Raw genomic sequence first — 19,216 nt, 5'->3', positions numbered from 1 at the left:
TCCATACAGAAGGTCACAGAATATCACTCTGGGCTCTGGGCTGTGTGTTAACAATGCCAACTTCCATATACCTATGTCACCCTACTCTTAAATGCATTTTCAAAAATCAACAGGCAAATGATACAAAGCATCTAGCAATATATTAATATATTAATATGTTACTTTTCATGCTTTTGGGAGCAGCCTTTAATTCACTGTAAAACTCAGCAATAAATTTAGTCTCCTCCTGTATATCAAGTTTCCCTAAAGTTTACTGGGACTCTTTTTCAAATAATGCTCTTCAACAGGATTAAGCCTTTCCCCACCCAGCTATATTAATGGAACATTCCCAGAATGCACAGAAGAACAACAGATTCTTGAAAGTCTGTATGTCTCTCATAGGTTTATTTCTTGACAAGAAAAAAGTACACACCTTGACACTGGAAAATGCAACAAAATGTGAGTTTACTGCTATAAATGTGCAGGGCACTTTTTCTTTTTGATCAACTGAAATATGCAGAACACTAAAGATTATTTATCAGCCACCTTTTATACGTCCAAACAATGTCAGAAGTACAGAGGTAAAGTGTGACTGAGCGCTGATTGTCAGATCAGTGAATGATCCAACACTGTTTCTGGTTTGTGACATCTTAAGTGTAGATTGACAAACATCTCTGGCAGCTTGTTGCCATTTGGTATTATGTTACTCAGTCCTTCCAAAATCAAAACCAGGATGAAACAGAACTTTCCATCTGACTCCCTCAGGAATCAGCATGTTGTGTCTAACAAATAGGCCTGATATACCTTTGTCTAATATTACAGCTCACAGTCTTGAAAAGTGATTCAGTAATAGATTGTTATTTTCACCTTAGCTCACCACACAAAATTAATCAAAAGTATACATAACAGGTCTTATTCAATAAGTGAGCCTGTTATAATGATATAGCACCCAAAAATACCCAAGAGAGGTCAATTCTCCAGCAACAGGGGGCTCAAATTTTGGTGTACTGCAATACACAAATACTTGGAAATTCACAGCATAACTAGGGTTTGAGTGTGTGCCAGACAGACAGAGATCTCAGTGAAACACTACACATGGAACAGTTTTAAATGAATCCTTGGAATACAGCACAACACATACTTACATACTCTCAAAAAAAAGGCACAATGAAAATGTCTGGATTTTATCTATTGCAAGTATTTGACAACCCCTTGACAACAATCACTTTTCCCACTGTCCAGCTCAGCGGGGCCTTATTTTCATATCACAGTACTTGTAGGAATAGTTATAGCCTTTTCCTGAATACCAGTTGATCCCATCAGCAAAGCTTTTATGGTCTCCTCCCAGATAGAGTCCATTAAGGTTGGACGTATGGCACTTTCCATACCACCAGCTCCCTTTGTACAAATTGGTGCAGACACGATCATCTATATCATTGTCACGATCTTTGGTAGAAAACAGCAGGTTATTATGACTTGATAGGGAATCACCTAAAGACAGATAAGGAAAGAATTGTTAGAAGGTAGTCTTTTATGTACTAGAACACAATAGTACTGGGAAACAATAGCATTGACAATAAAGTTAGAAAATTCACTTCCAAAAAGCCTGACACTGCAAAAAAAAGATGATCAAATCACACCCTGGATTTAAAAAATTTTGCTCCTGAATCCCATTCTGAAATTAAAGGCCAAAAGGGGGCCTAGCATCCTGGATTGTACACCAGTCCACATAGGACACACCCACCCATACGTTAGACACCAGTTGAAATATCCAGCATGGCTGTGCAAGGTGGGTAGAAACCAGACCACCCAGAGAAATCCTATATACACAAGAAGAGAACATGCAAACTGCTTGAGTTAAGTACTTTAAAGTGCATAATGTAAATTCCCGATAGCTTTCTACACAGAAAAGTTAAAAATATCCGAAAGCTTTTCTTCATCTTCTGAAACTCTGCTGGAGCACGGATCTTAGTGGATCTATGGCAATAGAATGGAAATCACAGTGGCAGCACTGGAACACATGGAGGACCATAAAAAATACTGTACTTTGTAATCTGTTCTGTCTGTAACGGGCTTCAGCTGTACTTCAGTTATCTACAGTAGTGACTTGAGGGAAAAGAAAGGAAACTCCACCTGCACTACCGGCCTCAAATCTGCCCGCAAGGAGTTTGTACTTCTCTGCTTCTCCTAGAATCTTGAAGGATTCATATTTTGCAAAAGTGGAAACATTGTCAAAATCCCTGAAATCAATCCTTAATTCATAAATTCCTACAAAACAAAAGAGAACTGGTCAGATCACATTCTTTTCCATTCGAAATACATTGACCTCAATTTAAATTTGTTAGAGAGACTCGGTACAGAAAGTAAACATGGTGCAGTTTGAAATGAGTTAACCTCTTTAAACAACTGTCTTATAAAACCTGAGCATTGTGGAGCAATGATTCTGGTGTGTGTGTAAAAGGAGACAGAGAACACATGGGTCAAGGACAATGACTGCACACAGCACTGACACTGCCATTGATCACAAAGGGCACACAAGGCAGTGTGAACACAAATGGTGGGTCACACTGGGGTAAGAGCTTCTGGTGTCCACTGTTGTAAATCCTGGGCATGGATCTCCCATGGCCATAATTGTACATGTATTATGTTTCATTGCTCCAAAGTGCTCAGTTTTCACAACACAAAGGTCAACTTACTTTTACTTTAAAAGCATCAGGTATTTTCACAATCCTTACAAGCAGGAATGACAATAAATCATGTATTGATCTCTCACAATAAGGGCACTATTCAACTGAGATTCTCAAGGCAGGTGCTTGCATTTATGTACTTTATTAAACAAATGTACCATGGAAGGCACTTTTTTCCAAAGCAACCTGGGATATTAAAACTGCCCATATTTAAAATTTTACTACTTCAGTTTCTTTATCTATAATTATCATTTGTAAAGCACCTAAAGACTTTTTAAGTGCAGTTACAAAGGAGAAACACGTTGAAACACATGGAAAAAATGTCTTTGTTTAGTTTTTCTTAGTACATCTTTGACTTATTAAATAATCTTATTTGCTTCCTGCAGTTCCTGTGCTGACACAGCCCTGACTCACCTGAGCTGGTCAGTGAATGAATGTGGTCGTTCCCCAGCCAGAACTCTGACTGCTGGTTACCAAACCCTCGCTTGTAAGAGGCCCAGTCTCTGTAAAAATCTACTGACCCATCCATCCTCCTCTGGAATACCTGCAGACACAGCAGCGTATGAGTGTAAAACAACATTTTGAAGGTAAAAACATTTTTGTTCTGACTTCATGTCAAGATAACGTGTTACTCACAAGCCAGCCGCCCCCATCGGTGTCCATGTCACAGAACACCCTGATGTCTTTGTCTCCCTCTGTCCTCACTGTGTACCAGCCGCTGATGTAGTTCCCCTGGTCCAGCAGCTCCTTACAGTTCTGAGCCCCTGGAAGAACGATGACATCACGCTGGCAGCTGAACAGACCCATGCCTCCCTTTACAGTGCACAGTGTGAACTGTAGAAACACTGTGATCAGAGCACTATCATCCGCAAACCAAATGTCTGACACCTCTCACCCTTGCCTCAGATTATTTGATTATTTTTTACACGGAACAATCCTACCAAATTTAAATGGATTTCTGATTTTTAATCATCCTTTTTTGTATTGATGTACAGACGTCTGGTTTGACTGTGGCCTTATACTACAGATGGGTATTTTTTAATTTTAATTTTGGTTAATTTCCAGCTCACATGTACCTGTGTCTCTTTGATTCCCTGGATCTCCTTTCTGTCCTGAAAAAAAGGAATAAATGGCAAGATATTAACTCATGTGTCAGGATAATTAGCGCCACCCAGTTGTGATCCTTGAGACTTAGGGCTATAAACAATCTGTCACCTCCACAGAACTTCCTCAAGAGCAATGTATGTGGATTATAATGGATCCTTGAATTGTCTGCTAGAACTTCTTTGTTTGCAGATTGACGTTTTAGAGAAATCAGAAAAAAAACTGTAAAACACTTTACATACAGCCTTGACCTTTAGCAGGAAATGTGGACTTAGAGATTGAAGAAGCTTTTCCAATTTCTTACAGAGGAAAGGCTCAAGTGCGATGGCACTTGCGCAATGGTTAGCAATATTGTCTCACAGAGCTGAGGTTCTAGGTTAAATTCCCGAGCTGCTATCTGCATGGAGTTTATATGTTCTAGCCACATTCACATGGGTTTCCTCAGGGTGCTCTGATCTCCTCCCACAGTCCAAAGACATACTGGGAGGTTAATTGCCTTCTGGGAAAACTGCCCTGGTGTGAGTGTGTGCATGCCTGTGTCTGTCTGCCCTGTGATGGACTACAGTCCTGTCCAGGTTGAGTCCTGCCTTGCCAGGACAAGCTGTGGCTCCCCTGCGGCTCTGAATTGGATGAAACATTTAGAAAAGGGATGAAAGACTCAACACATGAAAAAAACACAGCCTGATTCAAAATTTATTTTTACATGCTGGTAAATTACGTATAAAAAACTTGTGGCATAACACTTGTGGTGTTTCTGGAAATTAATTGTTTCATATTAGACAAGCTTCCCTTAGGTTTTCGGCTTTATGGCTGTACTAGGATGTATTACTTTATAAGTTTATTCTATCTGTTATTTTACTTAAAGTTGTGTTTCAACACATACAGTGGTTATGTCTTTAATGGAATAAGCTACAATATGATCTTTTTGCCAACACATTTTCAATTGCACTGATTGAATAATCATCTGTCCCGCTTCTTCACTAATTATAACCACAAAATGAAAACAAAAATCAGTCCCTATTTACCTTTGGCTCCAGCAGGACCTATCTTCCCAAAAGCTCCTTCTATTCCTTTTAAACCTAAAATACAGAAATCCAGCTGAGAAGAAAAGGCCAGTCATTACCCACCGAAGAAACTGTTACTAGTGTCAAACTGGCTAGAGTTAACCACTCAAATGGTAGTTTTCCAGTTGAAGTTCATGCTGGCCTGGGCTGCTAATACATCTTGTTTTAGTTCGAAGCCCAGTTTTACAGAATTAACAAATGTATGAGCACACTGAGCCTTAAGCTGATGATAACAATGTTAATAGCCAACTCGATAATACAGTGCTGCAAGCAGGAACTGATTCTAAGTTCTAATTTTCTGCATGATATTTGTAGAGCAAAGGAAAAGACTGTTTCTGAAAGTCTAGTCAATCTACTTTGAATAATGTGAAGATATGCTATCTGAGTTATAAAACAATCAAAAACAAATAATGAGCTAATAAAAAACACTACTTGTAAGTAATGACTAACAGTCTCTAAATAATACTGTTTTCCTTTCATGTTGTTGGCCATGGCCTGACAAATTTATATTTTGTCTCCCCAAACATTAACTACATTAAGAGCCATAACTTTAAGCTCAGCTCCATTAGCTTGTCAATAGAACTAAAGCTTGTACAACCTTCCCCTGATGACCTTTAGCAAATGCAGCATTTGAACTACAGCCGTTAAACTATTTTGTTAAGCTAAAACGTGCACAAAACACAAAAATGAAGACAGTTGTGGTCCTACGTACTCCCGGAAAGGAGAAGCTGGATCTTACCTTGAGGGCCTGGCAGGCCTTGTTCTCCCTTCATGCCTGGAGCTCCAGGAGCACCTGGTATCCCTGGGTGTCCTGGGCAGCCCTGAAGGATGGTCAGTCTGTCCTTGTCATTCAGGCCCACAACCTTCACCTCTGTAACACAGAAGAGCACATCAACAGGAAAACTGAGCTGTAAGTGATGCAGGAGGGCAGTTCAGAAGGGGATTACTCTCTAGCCTCTTCACCTTTGCACTCCTTGGCATGCAAGATAAACCTGTTTATTTGATTTAGAATGTATACTAGACACAGAACTGCATTAAGTCTAACTGGACTTCATTCATCAGTGTCGGCACTTACCCGGACAGGTGCTTTCTGCGAAGGCAACCACAGTGAGCCACAAGAAGAGAACAAGGGTGGTTTCAGTTACCTTCTGGAAATTCATTCTGTTGCTGATCAAATATGCTGCCCTTTCAATTCAAGGGATGTGTTCTTCAAGGGGAAAAGCTGTATTTATACAGGGCAGACTGCATAGTGGAAGACAGGTGTGGTGTAACCCCTGCTCTTCCTGTATCCTGCTCTGGGATAAACACATCAGTGAAGGAAGTACAATAACAATAACTCTGTTTAAGGGTTGGGTAATGGCAAGATTACAAAAAATTGCAAACATTTCTAAATACTTTTGAGCAGTTTTTTTTTAAAGTTAAAGAGAAAGTTTGGGTTGGATTTGCTTTATCTCCATTATCAATTTTAAATTCTAATTAAAAAAGAAAGTTGAACATTTGGAGAAAGATGGGATTCGAATAGATTTTAAAAAATCAATTATGCATCAACTATCTGATTGTGTTACAGTGTGGATTTTGTGTTGTCCACAAAACATTCATTTACTACAGAAATACATTAAATCAGGCAGATTTCACATATTGAGTGGACACTATCTTTCCTCTCCACAAAGTGTTACACAAAGGAAATGTTAAAAGACAAATGCTCTGATATGCAGCAGCAAGTCTAAAATTCCAAACAAGAGAAAATGTGCCACAATTCTACACCAACCAATTCAGCATCAACAGATAATGATGTTCCAAAACTGATAATGCTGCACTTGAAAGATTTCAAATAGAGCACCACATTTAACTGGCAGTCTAAAAGATAAAAAGGTACACTAATCACACACAAGTTGAAAAAAGGTTCCTTTTCAGTTTGAAACAATGGACACTTTCAAATGGATTTGAAGTAATTATGAAAATAAGTGAAAGATGAACTTTATCTAACAGGCTACTTCATGTCTTCAATGCAACAGAGACCCTAGAATTGAAAAGGAAATTATATGGGTGTTTAGGAATGGGAATAAGAAAACCATCTTTGCACATGAATGCTTAAGTTGATTTCTTGGGATTTTTCAAGAAACGGCTGGATAAGATTCTGCATCCACCGAATATCCAACCGAGTGCCCACAATCTGGTTGAAATGGACTCCTCTCTCCTGTAACCTTTCTTATGGTTTCATTTTTATCCCTTGGTAGAACGGAACAGAATAAGATCTAAATCTGTTACAGCAGGATTTTACCATTGTGTTCTTGACCACTTCGTAACAACTGTTTAAATATTTTCTTAAAAAATCAGAAGTACACAATTTTAGATGTATACCTTCTAAAAGAGCATTTATTGCGAGACTCAAAACATTTCAGGAAGAAAAAAAACAATTAAAATATGAAATACTAAATACACCTAAAATCCATTTTGGATAGGTTGGCATCTTACGAGTACTCCTTTTAGAGTATGTGCTCTCAGTTGCTTTTCTTTTATTGTACATCCTGTTTTTTCCACAAATTAGCCATTTGTTTTGAGTTCAGGAAACACACATTAATGGCTCTGATGAAAACCAGCCTGCTCGACTAACACCATTTTGTTAACTTCAGTATCCTTTGTGTCCCTGTGGCCTTGGCGTTGTTTGTATCAACATCCTGCAATACTGGCATTTGTGTGCTTCCAAATCATTTTTAAATTTATAACTGTCCCAAAGACAAGTATTTGTATGACTGAGTTCCCTCCTTCCTAAAGAGAATTGCTTCTGCATTATATGTTCATCACACTAATCACTTCTCTACCTAGTCACAGTTGCCATTCTTTGGGAGACTTGTTACTCACTTATATTTTTAAATATGGAGGTCACAGAACATATAAAGACAAGAACAGAACAAAGAGAAATGGGACACATCCTACAAATGAAATACAGCTAAAAATGCTCAATTATTTTATTATAAAATGAAGTTTTCACAAAAGACACCAGCTCTGGCAGCTCAGAGTAAAAGAACCAACCACATATAAAGGAAATGTAAAGGAAGTTCAACTATCATTCCTCAACTCTGACTGTGGCATATACCAATTCACAAGCTGCTTTTGTGCTCTGCATTGTGTGAACGGCAGTTTACAAAAATAGCTACATAGTTGTATAATTTTTACAAAAAAAATGGAAAAAAGACAGTGCATAGAAAAATATGGAACCTGCTCAAAAATATCCAGTTTTTTTACTTTACAAAAGTGTAATTTTACCTCTTGTTCCAGATAAGAAATCCATGAAACCATACTGCTTTTTACAAGTACAAAGTACAAAAGGTTGAGTTTCGATTTAAAACTTTAAGAACTTATCATACTTTTTCTCTGCCACGTTTTAACTGACAAAATCTGTCACCAGTTTTAAGTTTTTAGTGTTCAAGTCTTTTGGAAGCTTTTTATTTTAAGGCTTCCGTTATTTCTGAACACAATTTCCCAAAAGTGTAATATTAGTGTTCAATATTTCTCTAGATTCTGAGTGCAGGTCTTCAGTCAGTACATTACCGAAACATTCCTACTGCATCGATGAAGGTGCTTGAATAAGCTCAAACAATACAGTATTTAATTTCATCAGACCCGTTAAGTTCATGCTTCACTTGAAAGCTCATTTCTTCACTGAAATAATTACAATTTTCTCTTCCTCTGCTGGGTTAGAGGACAACTGCTGCAATGAATCTCCTCATAAACCACAGTTCACATTTAAATTGAGCACAGGGCTTTCACAAAGTTGCAGTTTAAGGAAGGAGAACATCTCACAAAGATCTATTAGATAACAGTGCATGCGTATGGTAAAAAAATAAAAAGTCCTCCTAAATACTCCATAACAATGAATTCAGTCGAGTTCAGTGTAGGCGTCACTACCCTGAAGATGACCCATGCTGAGTGATGTCATCGCCGATGACCCTGTCACCTAAGTTGTGACCCACATTGTCACTGCTAGATGAATGAGACAACTGCCTTTCCTAAGGATATGTTCGAGATCTCTGCAAGGTGGGTGCTTCAGAACCTGTCGCCTCTCCTTGTCAGGCTTCAGATTGCTTGTTTTGCAGTCAATGCTAAACGGAGACGTTGACCTCGTTGCTAAAAGAAATTTAAAGACCTTATTCACCTACCCTTGGAATTTTATTCTGTCGCTACTTTGTTCAAAATCGAAACAAAACTCTGATTTTTCAGTCACTGCACACATGATTTTGTGCCTAGTCCTAAAATGATTTAAGGAATATCACAGTCCATTACACAACAGGAAAAGATTCACAGCACACCCCACACCAAATAGTGCAGAAAGGTTTCAAATGCTTCTCAAACATTAACACTTTGTACTTGTATTCGTTCAAGTCCCCAGTCCTGGTTGAGGCCCCAACCCCCCCCCCCCATGTTCATTTCTGCCTTCACTGGCTCCTCGGGGACACCACTGACTTGAAGAGGAAGAGCTCCGTTCGGGCAGGAGCAAGGAGCCGAGAGGGGGTGGAGTCAACCGGCCGTCGCCATGGGAAGCGGCGCCGCCCTCTTGTACAGCTGCAGCACCTGCAGGGAGTCCAGCAGCTTCCACACCTGGGCCTCCAGCTGCATGTCATGGTTGGCGTAGAACACCAGCGGCTTCTTCACCACGTCAAAGTAATGGTCCGAGAAATCCGCGTAATTTTCAGTGATGAAGCCGTATGCGGACACCTAAGGACAAACAAAAGTCAGCAGTGGGCTGAAACTGGCCACTTAATTACCAGCAGACCTCGCTGACAATCACGGGAGACCAGACTGCCTCATAGGCTGCCTAAGGTAATAGGCATAGGTGTCCATCTTATTTGCAGTTCTCATTTACTTTCAGCTTTATAACAGAAGGACAAGCATAAAAAATGTTTAATTTTCAAAAGTTAGTTTACCCCTTGCAAAGATCTTGAATTGCCAGGACATTGGTATCGGCATTGGCAACAATGTATTGGCATATGTCGTCAGCCACAAAAAAAGACCTGGGTTTAAAATGTGATGTTTATATCCTCTGTTATGTTCTGGAGCTCAACCCTAAATAACCCTCGAGCTATTGAGTGGATTATCAGTTACTGAAAAACATCAATAACAGCGAGTAACTCTCGCTCTGGTATTTGTCCTTATTATACTAGTAAGTTCACAGGTGTTACTTGCATAACAGCACTCATTTGAAAAGTGCAGCAAATTGATGCTTAGTAAAGTGATGTGAGCCAGTACTTAATCTATACTAAAACCTCAAACTGCATCATTAACTCCCTTATCTGTTTAAAAAACTCCTAGAAAATGTTAAAAGCAGGTAAACAGTTAGCGCTGTTGGCTTACTCTGGGAGAGCAATATGCACATTTAGTTGCAATTTGTTTTCTTGCCAGCAGATGAAGCTATTTCTCCATTTCCTTAACCATGCTTAATCATGGCCTTAAGCATAACTACAGAAATGATTTCTCCATGATGATTCTGAGAACATGCAAAGGAAAAACTCCCTAAAGCATTTTAGTCTCCAGCCCGTGTAACACTAGTCTGTACTCCCTTACGTGTGGACTGCACAGACTTCAGAGCACAACCAATAGAGCTGTGACACCTTGCACAACTCTGCTTATGCTACACAACTCCCTTCGCTTTTGATCACTGGCCAAATACCTTCCTTCCAATTATTTTAATTAGCAATGCAAAAAACAAAGCACAGGTAAGGTACTTGTTACTAGACGGATAAGGCTGCATTTCCTGAGAAGGGCACTAAATAAAAATCATATGTAGAGAACATTCCCTCACCTGGTCACAGCTATGTAGTGCAGTCAGAAGCATCAGGGCCCCAGTGCTGGGCATATAGAGGTGACTGTACATCATCTTCAACAGACGTGATTTCAGGAACCTGCATAAACACATGACGTGGAGTGTAATGGAATTACCAGAAATGTTATGGACTCCGTTTCTCAACTTTTTACCTTAAAATTTTAAACCTGTTTTAAATCAAATTGTAAAGACAGGATACATGTGAATTTTTGGAAATACAGGAAACTAATTGGGCACAGCCAACTGAGGAACTTGAGAGTAACTTCATCTAAGATGATCTTTTGATTTTGAAACCATGTATTTTTCTAACAGTTTCCTACAGTAGCCGACATTTCATGTTATTAATCTACTGACTTCACGACTCCACTCTATGACCTAAATTTATCGGACTAGAATATACAAAATTCACACAATGCCATATGCCACAGTGTTTTTGTTGAAATGTAGAACAAAATAGCCAGCCAAGTTGATACCCTGGCTTTTTTCCGAGAAACCGCAGGATGAGATTCTGGGATCAAACTAACTTAACTCCCAAACAGGCTGGATGAGAGAATGGCCTTGTCTCCTTTGTGACCATTCTTCTGTTCATAATGTTAGCACATGCTATTGAATAACCAATGCAGACAAAGTAAATTAAAAATAAAAATGAGAAAACACACCAGATGCCGGAACAGTACTACACAAAACACCATAGAGGCTGAAAAGCAAAACCTTATCAATCCTTTCTAACAGTAGGTTTTGTCAATTATCTATTGCGTCGAGTGAAGAGGTCATGTTTTGTCAAGGATCATAGCATTCTACTAGTTGTGGAGAAAACCTAGTTTTAGGAATGTCTAAAGAAAAAGAAATCAAGAAAAACTGCCAAAAGAAACACTGGGAACCATTTTGGTGTACGTGTTGTAAGAGTGGGCTCCAGCTGAATATCTCAGTAAAGAAACATGAAGAATAGACCATAGTTAACATTACTGGCCTGCATTGGTATATTCTGGACTACTGTGTATTACAAGGCTGACATTTCTATTTCATTCACCAGGTGGAGTTAAATCATTAATTAGGAAAAAATAATTATGCGTCGATTTTCCCAGGTTCATATAAGCTTTCAGGATATATCAATCAAAAAAATGAAGTAAAAACAATTTGTCTTGAAAAAAATTCTTAATTTTATTAGGAGCAAAAATGGAAAAGAAGCAGATCTGATTAATCTTTCCTCTAAACACTTCCTCATTTCCCCCTGAAAGGCCTTGCTTATCAATACAGAGCCTCCCAGCTCCTAATTCCCTAGCTTTCAGCTACTCTTCAATGCCAAGTGTTAATCACCTTAATCACCCAGAATCCTCCACAAAACCAGAGTATCTTCAAATAAGGGCTTTGTGCAGGTCTGCCACTTACCTGTCCTTGATGTATTGGATGAAATCGGGGTGAAGCATCTTGAAATCCTTTGCCGAAGAGTGAGAACCAAAATACTTAGAGGGCCTGAGGATAGAAAAAAGTACATCAGATGCATTAGTGCAATGCAATTCCTGTTCATGCTGCAAAAATATCATTTCATATCATGACACAAAGTCAGGTACCTCATATTATCCTTTCTAGAGGATAAAAAATAATTTTCAATTGAACTCTTTATAATGTAATAAGATACCAGAAAATGGCTAAAATATTTATTATATAGGATATTTTACCTTAGGCATATTTATGCACTAAAAGACTGAATTTGGTTAGATACTCTACAGGCTAATAGTTCTGTGCTTAAAACATGACATTTCGTTCATAAAGGAAGACTGATGGACTGGCACTTTCTAGCTTTCTCTTGAAGCAAGAGTCCAAGAACCTTTTTTCCCCCCAAATGGAAGCCCCACCACTGTTCTCCCCAAACTCACAGGTCACCCCTGTCATGTCCCCAGGGAACCTGCAGACTTCGGATCGCCGAGCTCAGCATCACATAGTCGCGGATGTCTGAAGGGATGAAGATGTACTGAATGTCCTGCAGGACACACAACAGTGGGAGGAGGGCCTCAGGTGTGCTGGAGCAAACTGACAGGCCTCCACCTCCGAATGGCACATATACGCCCGCGGGGGAGCCAGAGCCTATCTTGGTAAACAACGGACACAAGGCTGGGTACACCTGAGCGGGACGCTGGTCCATCACAAGCGCACACACACACACACACACACACACACACACACACACACACACACACACACACACAGCCAGGGCCCATTTTTCCAGAAGCCAATTAATCCACTAGTATGTCTTGGAGGAGGAAACCAGAGAACCTAGTGAAAAACCACACAAACGCAAGCAGAGCCTACAAAATGCCATGCAGACAGCACACCAGGTATGAAATTGAACCCAGGGCCCCAGCGCAGCAATGCACCATCATGCAGACTTATGCCAAATCACCTAGAGCTAAATAGTGTGGTTATTAATGCACTGCCTCCCTGACAATATCTACAAAATAATATAAGCCATGAGACCTTTTAATAAAGCTTAAATGGTAACAGATTTTTCAGCTTGTTGTATAAATGCAAAAACTCTGCAGAAATAGTAATAAAAGAGAATTAATAATTTATAAAGGATGGTTACCACGTGCTTTAGAAATGACTTGACAAACAATGCAATGTTCATGCATCTGCAAATTTACTAAGAACTTCTTACCTGCTCTTGAGGAACCTTGTCAAAGCCAAAGGCCCTGTATGCGATCAGAGAGTTCTTCATGGTGTTGGTAGTGAAGCCATAGAAGGAGGTTTTAGTGCCAACATCTTCTTCAAACCCCTTTGTTATGGCCCCATTTATTCTAAACATGCACAAACAATTGTTTGGAAGGAACACAAAACAGGCTTTGGAAGGACTCAGATGCTGTTACCTGGTTGTTCAAAGCACTTTATCACCACTGCACAAGTTCCTAGCACATGTAGATACTGTAGATGTTATAGATGCCATGGCACGTTAGAAATGATGCTATACATCTCAAATGCTTTTATATTTTACTGAACATTTGCAAACCACAACATATGCCATAAAGGTGCTTTAAAGAGAAAACAATGGGTTTTTAAAAATTAACAATTGAAAAGAAATGAAAAAGAGGAAGAGGGGGGAAAAACAGCATTCTCATAAAAACATTGCTTTAACTTTACTCGGCACTTGCAGGATAAACAGAAATTCTACATTTAAGTACTATCTGCTCTCCACTTCTCTGTATTTTTTATTTCAGGTTTCCTCATTTGAAGTTTCCTTCTTTCCAGATCAGTGCTATTTGTCCATTTAAAGCTAACATATAAAACCTCCTGGTAAACATGCTAGTCAAGTATACAAATATTAAACAGAAATTTCACAGCACGCACCTGAAAACAAAGTCGTGACTGTCAATTGCGTGGCCCTGCCTTGAGCCATTGAGAATACCCCCATTGCCCACCACAGCACAGCGGACACAGCCCCCCTGCGGGCGCACTGGGAAGACATCGCGGTTTGCCTCTTCACTGAGGAGGGCCAGGGTTGAGTTCACCACTGGAACAAGGACAAACCCCAGACAGTGGAGAAAGGATTTCAGAGAAAACAGAAGAGATAGTCATCCAATAGGTTTCCTAACTTTCCTGATGAAATAGACTTGTTCTGGGGCTGAAATCTCAACACGAGACACTGGCCAACTGCCAAAATTGAAACAACACAACTACTTCATAGCACAGCAGAGTGCAAACATGCACACGTGTTCCACATCACAATTCCTGTTTAGATACTAATAACCTCATTTGAGTTCCTTACAAATTAAAATGCCACAGAATTATGGAGACCTTTTAAGGATACATTTTGAAAAATATTAGGAAGAGAAGCACTTCAAGGCTGTGCATCAAAATTATTTTATGTGATCCAACAGAGTGGGCAATTGTCTATGTAGAATAATAGTTACAGCCAGCGCATGAACAATCTGCAGATTGCTGTATACTCCGTTACGTTGCAAGTGTAGAGCAACAGTCAACTCTGCAGCAGTTTACTCTCCAACAGGTGTAAAACGCAACCCCAAGCTCAAGGGCTGCATTTACCACTGATCTACACCATGTGGTGCTACACTATGATTAATATGCATACTATGTTTAATTGAACGTTTGCACCATAGAGATGAAACAAAGGGAGAGATAGGAGCTCGAGGATCAACCAGGTTCTTCATTACTTCCTGCAGCGCGTTGCACCACTGCCATGTGCTCGGTCCCTCCCTGCGGTAAACTGCTCAGAGAGGTGAAGGGGTGACACAGGAGGAAAGCTGCGCTCATACCCTCCAAAGGCAGGCCCTTCCAGCCATAGGGAGGCAGGTGCTGCTGCAGTCTCTGCCACTCGGAGGGGCTGAAGGAGCTGGCCCACTGTAGCACCGGCACAGAGAAGTTGAAGAGATTGCGTAGCTTGGGATGCTGGTGAATACTCCGTCGCAGGGAGCACGTAACCTGAGACAAAAAGAATAAGCCAAAAAGTCTAATTTGAAGATATCCTTTCCGGTACAGCCATTCATTACTACCATGATTAATTCAGGATGACAAGGTGGTGCTGTAGTTAGCACTGCTGTCTCACAGGGCTGGAGCCGTTTCCTGGAGGAGTACTCTCTGAGGAGAGTGTGTATGTTCTCCCCGCATTTGTGAGGCTTTCCTCCGGGCCCTCCGTTTTCCTACCACAGCTCAAAGACATGCTGGTGGGTTAATTGGGAAAACTGGCCCTGGTGCGAGTATCCCATCCTGGGTGGATCCAGCCATGTACCTGTTGCTTGCTGGGATAGATTCTGCCCCCCTCATGACCCTGGACTGGATGAAGAGGTTAGAAAATGGATGGAGGATGTTTTAAAAACATTCAAATGATTTCATAAGGTAAACTTGCATATTTAATAATAATTATAATTGCTTACATTTATATAGTGCTTTTCTGGACAATCCACTCAAAGCGCTTTACAGGTAATGGGGACTCCCCTCCACCACCACCAATGTGCAGCCTCACCTGGATGATGCGACGGCAGCCATAGTGCGCCAGAACGCTCATCACACACCAGCTCTCAGTGGGGAGGAGAGCAGAGTAATGAAGCCAATTCACAGATGGGGATTATTAGGAGGCCATGATCGGTAAGGGCCATTGGGAATTTTTTTGGCCAGGACGCCGGGGTTATAACCCCTACTCTTTTCGAGAAATGCCCTTGGATTTTTAATGACCACAGAGAGTCAGGACCTCGGTTTTACGTCTCATCCAAAGAACGGCGGCTATTTGACAGTATAGTGTCCCCGTCACTATACTGGGGCATGAGGACCCACACAGACCGCAGGGTGAGTGCCCCCTGCTGGCCCCACTAACACCTCTTCCAAAAGCAACCTTAGTTTTTCCCAGGAGGTCTCCCATCCAGGTACAGACCAGGCTCACACCTGCTTAGCTTCAGTGGGTTGCCAGTTGTGAGTTGTAGAGTAATATGGCTGCTGGCTGCTGTTTAACAACTTTAACAGAAAACAAATTAACATGTTCTTTTCAAATATTTAACTTACACTGTTTAATTGCTGACCTGAGGGCAAAGCAGGTACCTCCATCTGTTTTTGTCTCGCTACATAATTCGATTCTTCCAGGCAGACAGAGCAAACCCAGAAGCTACCTGATCAGTCACGCTAGTTTCAGCGCTTAAACTGGGGGTAAACAAGATGGGGGGAGGAGGGGGAGAATGTAGATTGCTCCTCTTGTTAAAAGCAAGGCCATGTTTAGATTTTCCAAATATCTTCAAATGGGGATAATGCTGTAGTAGATTCACCAACCCCCCCAACACCACCACTGATGATTTTGCTATAGCCTGATACCAATCTTCAAGTTATTTTTTTCCCCCCAACCCCAATACCTGGCATGCTGTAGTGGTTTAATATCCTGTTTTGAAGCAACTGAAATGAAACCTTCCTACTGAAACCTTCTCAACCCTTTTCAGTAAATTTCAAGACATTACAATGTTATTTGGCCCTGTAAAGAATTAGTTTTAAAATCTCAGATAATTTTTGTCATGTCCACCTGATTTGGAACAAGCAGTAGTGCCTGTTTTTCCCCTCTATGGCTCACAGTAATGAACCCTGTGACCACACACAGGGGAACAGAGCATGGGCAATTTTTTTTGCCCCACCGACCCACAGTCTTTTAAATCATGGGAAAGAAAGCCTCATACTGGAAGCTGACGGCCGACCAGAGAAGAGATGTGCTCCATGCCAACAGTCACCTGACAACAAACACTTCAAAGTCCACAAGGGTCACCATGTTGTAGAGATAACTAATCCCACTCTTTCGCCAGTGGTGCTTTGACAATGGTACGCCAACGCTCGCAGAATTACGGTCATGGTCAGCTAGTGACATAACTCAAACCCGTGACCACAGAGGGCCATTATGGGATAAACCACTTGAGAACCCTCTATTCAATTCTTCTGGCAAAATCCTCTCCAGCTTAGTCACTAGCAAAGTTACTTAAGTAATCAAATTAAAATCACATTGTTTTATTTAACTTGAATTCAATTAATGATACACTGCATCAGTAACGGATGCCAGAGAAACAAATGTGGTACTTAGTCAGCAATTTGAGGTGACGAATTAGGTTGTGCGCGGCGGTTAAGTGGGTAATGAAATTAAGTGTTAAGGTACTGCAACTTGAGACTACACAACATCAGTCTGCAAGAATCATGAAACCCTACAGTACCTCTTTTTCCTGTCTAGTCTTGGTTTCTTCCTCTTCTTGAAGAACAAAGTTCCTGTGTGTTATTGTCCTAGAAAAGATAAATATTTAGCATGTTTATAATTTAAAAAATAAACCCTCTCTAATAGCTTTCTGCTGGAACAATTTTTAAATGTTGATCGTCAATGCAAAAAAGGATCTCCAGAAGATGAAAAGGATGAAAGACACTTGTTTACCTAAGTGTATGGAACAAGCTGCTCAAACGTTTAAAGAATGGAGATCATAGAAAGGCAAGAACTAATTGGGAACTGTGGATAAGATATCATTCAAAGACATAAAAGCAAACTGATGGGATTTTTTTCCTAGGCATATTGTAAGGGTTCACTTAAAGCTGAAACTAACATTAAACAAACCACAACCACACTTCATGAGACATGAGATTCAGATAGTTGATGAAGCACTGACTAAACAAATTGTTCAATATTTGCCCCATTTATAAAGTGCTCTCCATCCCAAAGGACCCAAAAGTTCTTAACATATACTGTAGGAGGGGACCCACTTCAACCTCCAGTTTATCAACACTAGGACTACAGAGCAGATCAGGTAGAAATTGTCTGTTGCCAGTTAAATAGTTAAATAAAGGAGGTTCAGAGGTGAATGTAGGCTGAACACCAGTGTTAACGCCTCTGCTCTTAATACAGTGCCTTGGTTCCTCTTCCAGTGTCCCTATCATACAGGAGTATTTGTTTTGAAACTTCTGGGCTAGGGGGCCATCTAGTGGTCCAACATTTATAGCAGCAACCTGATTTTCCTTAGTGAGCTCCAGGCCTAGTGCTGGCTGGGCTCAGCTTTGCTCCCAAATTCTGGCTAGAAGTTGGCAATGCTAATATAAGCTCCACAGGATTCCTAGCTAGCAGCTAGCAGGTGTCTTTTTTCCTCCAGGGTTGTGGCTTCTGTCATGCAAAATGGGAGTACAGATTACTCCAGGCTTCAGAATTCTCCGATACATTATAAGCACTTAGCCCTGAAATAGCTAGTGCCAGATTATGCTCAATAAAAGTGACAAAGCTGCTGAACCTCTACATAGAGATGAGCATTGTAAGAAATCTAGGGCACTGCAGCATGCATTATCATCACTTCAATAGGAAAACACCTACACGAGCATTCATTAATGCTTTTCACAACATTATGAATCTAATATTACATTTTTTTATCTTAATTTGGCATAGAGTTTATTTTGCACTTTGCAATAAGCTGGCTGATGGGTGTGCCTAGATAGAGTCATACAGAGAAAGAAAGGTGTGAACTCCTACTGACCACCTGGAAAAAAAAAATTCACCTTCTTATTTGCAGAAGGAGGTAACAGTGAAGCTACTGATTGTTTTGATAAAACACAAAGAAAGAACATAGAGAGCAAGTTGGAATATATGAAATGACAAATTCCTAATACAAGAAACTGTATATGGCCAATTAAGTGATCTTATCTTAGAGTAATTTTCTGTTTTAAACACAACCAATGTGGTTTCATGATTTGGTTACGTACTGTACAAGGAGAACACAAACCAAAGACATGGGAAAACAGCGTGGTTCAGGGGAACAACAAAATAACAAAATCAATCTGATGAAGCATTGAGGTCCGGCACATACCTTTTACTTCATTTCTGTGTAGCTTGTAGGTTGCTTTGGACAAGATTGTCTGCATAGCAGATAGAAAAACACCTCAATCATCAAACACCCAGCTTTTCAAGGTCTATGTCTTTATCATCATAACATCGGTCAGGGAGTGGAAAAGTACTGTACGTCTCAAAAGACCAGGAGTGATGGAGGCCATGTTGTCACAGGCTGATGAGGACGATTGAGGATTCAATCTTCAACTACTAGGCAGGGACACATGGAACA

General features: G+C 40.3%; 2 protein-coding genes across 3 annotated transcripts in view; both read right to left on the bottom strand.

Annotated features, from left to right (window-relative positions):
* Nucleotides 1-363: 363 nt before the first annotated feature.
* Nucleotides 364-6,042, bottom strand: LOC148823986 (ficolin-1-like). The gene is made up of 8 exons (XM_088927661.1): nucleotides 5,910-6,042; nucleotides 5,574-5,705; nucleotides 4,796-4,849; nucleotides 3,743-3,778; nucleotides 3,303-3,430; nucleotides 3,081-3,210; nucleotides 2,113-2,247; nucleotides 364-1,470 (listed from the first exon to the last, which is right to left on the bottom strand). Exons 1-8 carry the CDS (start codon nucleotides 5,992-5,994, stop codon nucleotides 1,223-1,225), a joined length of 948 nt encoding a protein of 315 aa, XP_088783787.1. The 5' UTR covers nucleotides 5,995-6,042; the 3' UTR covers nucleotides 364-1,222.
* A 1,743-nt stretch (nucleotides 6,043-7,785) lies between these two features.
* Nucleotides 7,786-19,216, bottom strand: part of st6galnac2 (ST6 (alpha-N-acetyl-neuraminyl-2,3-beta-galactosyl-1,3)-N-acetylgalactosaminide alpha-2,6-sialyltransferase 2) — a 29,677-nt gene continuing 18,246 nt past the window's right edge. For both annotated transcript variants that reach the window (XM_088927730.1, XM_088927729.1), the window contains exons 3-10: nucleotides 17,342-17,408; nucleotides 14,924-15,089; nucleotides 13,998-14,160; nucleotides 13,312-13,450; nucleotides 12,533-12,636; nucleotides 12,045-12,128; nucleotides 10,635-10,734; nucleotides 7,786-9,550 (exon numbers count right to left, since the gene is read on the bottom strand). In XM_088927730.1, coding sequence (XP_088783856.1) covers nucleotides 9,353-9,550; nucleotides 10,635-10,734; nucleotides 12,045-12,128; nucleotides 12,533-12,636; nucleotides 13,312-13,450; nucleotides 13,998-14,160; nucleotides 14,924-15,089; nucleotides 17,342-17,408 — 1,021 coding nt within the window. In that variant the 3' untranslated portion in view covers nucleotides 7,786-9,352. The remainder of the gene's footprint in view (nucleotides 9,551-10,634; nucleotides 10,735-12,044; nucleotides 12,129-12,532; nucleotides 12,637-13,311; nucleotides 13,451-13,997; nucleotides 14,161-14,923; nucleotides 15,090-17,341; nucleotides 17,409-19,216) is intronic.

This window comes from Atractosteus spatula, chromosome 11, assembly GCF_055471065.1.
Source record: "Atractosteus spatula isolate fAtrSpa1 chromosome 11, fAtrSpa1.hap1, whole genome shotgun sequence".
NCBI lineage: Eukaryota > Metazoa > Chordata > Actinopteri > Semionotiformes > Lepisosteidae > Atractosteus > Atractosteus spatula.
This window is presented reverse-complemented; position numbering and strand designations above follow the sequence as displayed.

What these genes read in the sequence shown, in the direction of transcription:
- LOC148823986 (XM_088927661.1), bottom strand. Translation starts at nt 5,994, where the DNA reads ATGAATTTCCAGAAGGTAACTGAAACCACCCTTGTTCTCTTCTTGTGG. An exon ending in CGCAGAAAGCACCTGTCCGG is followed by an intron (nt 5,706 to 5,909) that starts GTAAGTGCCGAC and finishes TCTGTGTTACAG; the next exon opens with AGGTGAAGGTTGTGGGCCTG. An exon ending in CCGATGGGGGCGGCTGGCTT is followed by an intron (nt 3,211 to 3,302) that starts GTGAGTAACACG and finishes CTGTGTCTGCAG; the next exon opens with GTATTCCAGAGGAGGATGGA.